The sequence below is a fragment of the Bactrocera latifrons genome, unplaced genomic scaffold (genome assembly GCF_001853355.1).
Source record: "Bactrocera latifrons isolate USDA-ARS-PBARC rearing strain unplaced genomic scaffold, ASM185335v1 scaffold_1382, whole genome shotgun sequence".
Taxonomy (NCBI): Eukaryota; Metazoa; Arthropoda; class Insecta; order Diptera; family Tephritidae; genus Bactrocera; species Bactrocera latifrons.
Window position 1 is genome coordinate 20,035 of NW_017534833.1, and position 6,638 is coordinate 26,672.

The 6,638-nt window shown below is 31.0% G+C and overlaps 1 protein-coding gene across 5 annotated transcripts; it reads right to left on the minus strand.

Moving 5' to 3' along the window:
• Nucleotides 1-1,677: 1,677 nt before the first annotated feature.
• On the minus strand, nt 1,678-6,272 carry LOC108965307. Of its 5 annotated transcripts, none has more exons than XM_018927625.1 (3): nt 5,298-6,272; nt 3,112-3,223; nt 1,678-3,060 (listed from the first exon to the last, which is right to left on the minus strand). In XM_018927625.1, the coding sequence occupies exons 2-3, from the start codon at nt 3,142-3,144 to the stop codon at nt 2,401-2,403; spliced, it is 693 nt and encodes a 230-aa protein (XP_018783170.1). In that variant the 5' UTR covers nt 3,145-3,223; nt 5,298-6,272; the 3' UTR covers nt 1,678-2,400. The 5 variants fall into 5 exon arrangements, with proteins under 5 accessions (XP_018783170.1, XP_018783168.1, XP_018783173.1 ...); XM_018927623.1 differs by having other exon boundaries at nt 3,112-3,226; XM_018927628.1 differs by lacking the exon at nt 5,298-6,272 and adding an exon at nt 4,274-4,519.
• Nucleotides 6,273-6,638: the final 366 nt, after the last annotated feature.

The following is a 6,638-nucleotide window of genomic DNA, read 5'->3' on the forward strand; positions in this document are numbered from 1 at the left end:
CTATACATAATTTTGTTGAAGATTATAAAAAGAATGGTAGTCTTGCGGAAATTGCTACTATAGTAGGAATATCTATAAAATATGGGTTTGAATAAATTTTTGGAGTGCAATATTCAAATATGTCAAATAAAACAAAAACATTTCCACAACTAATATATGCTGCCAGAGAACGTCATTTTTCATAAGCGTGGGCTGATATTAAAGATAAACCAGATAAAGGTGGATATAGAGATTTTCAAGATTTCAAAAAAAAAAAAATCTGAAATTTCCAAAAGAGAGAAAAAGAGATTTCGGTGCTGGACAAGCTGCTAAAACAGCCACAGCCAATAACAGAGGTTCCAATAAACGACCCAGACCAGATAGTGATAGCGATTAAAGTAGTAGCGGAGATTCTCTCTTCATTGAGAAGCGTCCTAATTTAAATACTAGTACTAATAATATGGATATCGATCAGGAAATTGATATTCGAAAAAGTGATTCCGGGCGTGGCCCTACTACGGGGGCGAGGTCAGGAACCACTGAAATATTTCTCTACGGGTTTCACATGAATACGCTCCAGTAGACCGTACAGAGATAGCAGTATAAATTTTTCAAAAACTAGAATAATGATAAGCTATGGTTACAGCACAGAATATATTCAAACGGCTGCGACAATAGATCAAGCTACTACTTCTCTTGCATTAATACCAGTAGATTTTTATTTATTTATTTGATTTGAGTGAAGCAGAGTTTGAAATATTACCTACAATTGCTCAAGTGGTACAGCAAAATCGGAATATGTTCCAATAGGTTTAGTAGCTGAAGGGTTAAATAAAGAATTTTATGGACGCAATAGTAGATGTCATTCAGAATCAACAGATCCAATGTAAGTTACTGATTTAAGATCTTTAAAAGTAAAAGAAATGTATGATAAATATTAATAACATATTCCATCAAATACATTATTTGTTCCAACCAGTTACTGAATATTTTGTTCTAGAATGGAATAGAGAAAAATCACCCGATAATGTCACTGATTACATTATTCATAACATATTTTGAATTAATCAAATTATGAATATAATATAAAAAAAGTGGTTTTATAAAAAAAGGAAAGGAACATTTTGTTCCGTGTACTAGAAATACTATAAATATAAAGTTCATTCAAATAAAGTACGACCACACAGTAGTCAACTACAATTCTTTACAGCAAATAAACAACCAATTTCTGGTGATATTGGTTTAAGTAAAACGGTCACTTCACGAATTGTAATTAATAATATTAATGACATTTATGCTATAACCATAGAATCATATGGAAAATATCATCCTATAAAAGGAGGTTTTGGATATGAAGCTCAACCAAAATTACACGTTGGAATGGCCGCTACACCACAATTGAGACCTACATCTACTTCCATTACTTATTTAAACATTTCTCGTTATTGGAAAGTAGAATGTTCTATTGAAATTAAATTAAATATTTCGTCTGCATTTGGTAAAGGAACAAGTGTTAGTTGTCCTATGGAAGTATCATTTTGTGCAAATTATGATAGAGCTTATACTGATGGTCTAACTCTTTTTGGCGTAACTGCTGATGAAAATGGAATAATTACAATACAACAGGAAGAAGAAGAAAAAACAGACGATTTTTTAGTTTTAAATAAAACAAAAAAAATTTATATATTTTTAATTTTATTGTATTATATTATATTTTGTTAATAAGAAATATGAAGATAATGGGCGTGGCTTTTTTCTTTAAACTTTTTAAATGAATAACGGTCGCCACTAATATACAAACGTTCGTAATCTAAAAGCATTATCATGTGGAAACACATCGTTATTAGATAAAACAATTACAGGTGTTCTCATTATTACAGCATCATTACAATAATTTACTTTAGCTGATACCGTATCACCTCCAAATAACATTTTTAAAGTTTCTGTTGCAGAAGCTTCCAATATTGGTTCGTTCCACAATATTATCCTTTTATCTACACATTTCCCATTTTCACTATCCCAAAATTTAAACAATAATGGATAAACGTATCGAAAAATAAATTTTTACCAGTATCTGGCGGACTTAATATTAACATAATATTTTTTTAGGTACTAACTTATCTATAACATTATATAAATTTTGCGAAAATTCTTCAATTCTTTCATAATCGTTATAAAATTGATAATGTAATATATTTTCTAAAACATCAATTGATTAATCAATGCAATAATAATAATTATAAATATTACAAGGTGGTGCATCAAAAATCAGATTTTGAGGTTCTATAGTTTTTAAATACATATACAATTCATTAAAACTTAAATTATTGATATAGTTATTTACAATTTTAATACAATTTTTAATTAGTGAACATTGTTTATCCCAAAACCTAAACTTAGATTCTAGCCACTGTGAAGTATTTAAAATATGATGTGTTGGTGCCGAAGGATGTCTTGTTTATCTGGTTCAATGCTGCAAGTAGCAATCGCATTACCAGTTGATAATTCGGATCCACAGGAGCACGGCTTCTTGCAAATCTTTATAAAATCGAAGACATCGAGTTTCACTACTTGGAAGCCACGTTCGCCCGGTGATGTTGATGTATAAGTACATCCTCGAATCTTTCTGCAAACAGATTGCGAGATTGATCCAGAGGTCGATCGTGAACTTCCAAGAGTGAATGATTCTTCAAGCATATCTTCGATTGATTTGCTGGTTTGGGAGGACATTGTAGAATGCACATCTACATGAGTTGTTGGAATAACTGCAGTCGTGGCCAATAAAAATTTTCTGCATAACTGTTCAGGATCCTTGACGAAGTCTCCATAGCTACAGTCGCTTCTGTAAATGCTGTGGATGATTCTAGATTTAAGGGGCTTCCCACTAAGTTCATCATGGAACACTCTCCTAAGTCTTTCTTTTGGGCTAGGAGTTGTTTCTGGACCATCAACAGGTACTCCATTAATGAATGTATTACTCGTTTCGCCTCGTATTCCTTCTTTACAAGGGCTAACGGTAACATTTTCTCCAAAGTTGTAATCGGGTGTAAAAGAATATAAGATTTGCGCTTGGTGAATTTCCTAAATATATATATTAGTGATTAGTGTTAGTGCATTAATAAATATTCTTACCTCGTCGATATTGATCTTGACTTTTTTCCTCATTCCTCATTCCTTGTCCTCCCGTTTTCTCTTCCTCGATGTATATAACAAAATCTTTAGCCACAGCAACGCGTGACCAGGTCTGCTAGAATTAATATAAATTATGATAGGTAATTATTGTTTTATATTTTTGAAATTTTATTTTTAACAATGGTATGTATAAATTTATTAAAATTGAAACGAACGATGGGAATAAAGCTTATATATATTCGGAATTCAAAAAAAGTATATATTGCTTTTATCTTCTTTTATAAAGTTATATATTGTACATTTTTGTTTTAAAATGGGTTAATTGTCGTTAGAGTTTCCGTGGTCATAGTTGTCATTTGCAGATTTAAAACAACGTTTAATATTTAATGTATATATACGTTTTCTAGATTTCTTTCAATAAATTTTGGTTCTTCTTTGTGTCTAACGCTTTAGTAATTTCGAATGAAACTTTCTCTCCTTGTTTCTAGGCAATTTTCCTATATTGTATTAAGGTTAGAAAATATCTTCAAATTTGCTTCTTCTAGCCAATTTTCAATTACGCTATGATTAATATTGTTGTTTTGAACATCTAAAGGTGTAGCTTTTATTGTGGTATGAAATGAATTATTATAAAGTTTTACGGCTTTACACATTTGAATAGTAATTGGAACTTTTTCTTCTAAATTTAGTGTTCTGATACGTTCGGTAAGAATATTATTTAGCATCTGAATTTCCCGTATTGCTATAAGGTTTAGTGGCATAAAATTCTATATTTTCTCTATTTAAAAATTCACGGAATAGTTTTGAATAAAATTCATTAAAACGAAAACAAAACTTTTTTATTTATCCTTTAATTTACAAAAATTCATTAATTTTATCTATGATCGTGTGACTATTTCTATCTAGTAAATGGAAAGAAATGACTATTTACTATTTATCTATTAGGTAGGTTTTACAAAAGAAATATTTTGATTGCTTGCGTAAGTATTTAAAAGTATTTGTTCTTTTTTTTCTACTTCTTTTTCTTTTGCTTCGACTAAAATTAATTGCTTTGTGAAACGATTTTCGACTTTATTTAGAATGAAAGTGAGTGTAAAGGTTTTTTCATGAGAATGGCTACTTTGGACTTCTATTGAAAGCATTGTTTGGTCTTGTTGTTCACCAGCGTTTAACTCTTTTATTTGCAACCATATAAACTTCTCTGGAATAAAACACCCGACGAGTCATCGACTGGCATTTGACGCAAACGGTTGTGTTCTCAATTGTATTGCCTGCGAATACAGAATAGTTTATTATCTCATTCCTTATCGCACTCTATTCTCAGAMATTTTTTAGTGAATTTTCTTGATTAATTTAAAAAAAATGCACCCTTGGGGACCACTTGAGAAAATGATAGGCCCGCCCTATAATCTTCTAGTTCTCAATAGGGATGGAACATTTTTTTAATCGATTAAATAATCAAATTAATAATTGCAAGATATAAAAAAATAATTGCAAGTAAAGTAAAAAAATCGATTAATCGATTAATTTTTTGTTAAATGTTTTTAAATAATACTAAATTTCATAAAGACCACCACCAAGTTTCAGCGCCGAATCTTGTATTATAATGCTCTATCACAGAATCCCAGACATATCCCAAATGAGAAAATGGCCTATGTTTGAAGTTAAGTAGCACAATGACATTAAATTTATCAAAATATGTACAGCAATCTTAAAGTAAAAGAATTGCCTCTTGCTCGAAAGACCATGTTTTGCAACTTTGCGTAAAAATAAAACCAATCAAATATAGGAGACTATATTCTTAGTTCAGACATTCAAATTATGTTGGTATATACACAAAATCAAAAACGGAAATAAAATTAAAATATCGTATTAAAAATTCACTTGTCTTAGCATAAATGAAAATATATTCATTGAAATAAAGAAAATTTATTCTTTGTTCAACCAAGTGCGAAGAAAAAGCAATTCCGATAAACGTTTTGTTGTCAAACATTTGCGTTTTTCGGTCGCAGTTGCACCCGCTTTTGAAAAAAGCCGCTCAGCTGGTACTGTRGTACCAAGTAGATGACAATACTTTTTTAAAAGTCCGTACAGTTTTGGGCTAACGGTTTTCATTTCTTCCCAAGTATCAATAGTGTTTCGACTTAGTTCTAATACCTGACAATTCAAATAAAAGCTCAATTCACCTTCTGGAGATGTAAAATCGTTGTCCTTCCTCCTTCCTTTGTGCACTAGAGTTTTGTGAGGATCCCAGAGGTCAAACTCATAGTATCATCTGCAACTATTATTTAAGTACGTAAAAACTTTATAACTGGGGACAACGTTATCGCAATCCTAGATTGTAGAAAAGAAAATTAGAAATGTTTGCAGCAAAGTTGACATTTAACGAAGTTGTGGCTTATTTTATTAAAAAATTTCCACACTTCGCCTTTAACTGGCGACATTGCTCTTCAAACAATTAAACGTAAAGTGCGCTTGACTTAACAGTAAATGCAGTGTTACCAGACATTCATTTGTTGATATTAAACCACGTTGACATATTATAATTTAACTATGTGTACACCGTTTCCAGTCATTAATGATTGATGCGACCAATTTCGACCCTGGTACGTTTACTTATATGAACATAAAATGTATTAAATTTCAAAATGCTGTTTGCGATTATTTTGCAATTACTCGAGTAATAGTCTAGTAATTAGAAAAGGTGTTTCGATGCAATTAAATCTTAAATTGAATGAAAATAAACGATTAATTTAATCAAATGATTAATCGTTGCCATCACTAGTCCCCAACCAAAAAGAAAGAAAAAGATGGAGCAATTATCGAAGCATGAATTATTTCCTACTTTACCAACAACAAAAAAAGATAGCCCCAAGTATGTTGTGGTAAGTTCAAGTGCAATAAGTAAACCTTTAAATGAATTTTCATGCTTCGCTGCGTATAAAGCCCTAAAACATATTAGTTCTGACATAATAAGAATTAGTGAATTAAAAGACGGCAATTTACTACTCCTGGTAAAAAATAGCAATATAACAAAAAAATTCACTGCAACAAAACACCTCATTATGCATGTGTGATGTAAAAATGAACTACATAAAAATTTAAACTAATCAAAAGGCACTATCTCGCTCCGAGTTTAAATCAAGTCTCTGACAATGAAATAATTGAAAAATTGAAACAACAGGGTGTTACATACATTTACAAATTTCTGAAATATATAAATGGTAAACCCACCCTAAGTGGCGTGGTTTTTTTAACCTTCGATCGCTACTACTTGCCCGAAATAATTGATGTATCATGGTATACAACCAAGGTAAGACTCTACTATTCAAACCCAATTAGATGCAAAAACAACCAACTAATTGGCCATACAAAAAAACGCTGCAATAAGATCCCTATCTGCGACAGATGTGCATTACCAATACACAACCCCTCACCCTGTACTCGCACTTTCTATGTAAATTGTTCTGCTGAACACGCTGCCTCAAATAAATTGTGTCCAAAATTCAGAGAAATAAAAAAAAATA

Bases quoted from the DNA above. Each gene is read 5' to 3' on its own strand.
- LOC108965307 (XM_018927625.1), bottom strand. From the start codon at position 3,144: ATGAGGAAAAAAGTCAAGATCAATATCGACGAG. The intron at 3,061-3,111 runs GTAAGAATATTT...ATATATATTTAG, and splicing joins TCAAGATCAATATCGACGAG to GAAATTCACCAAGCGCAAAT.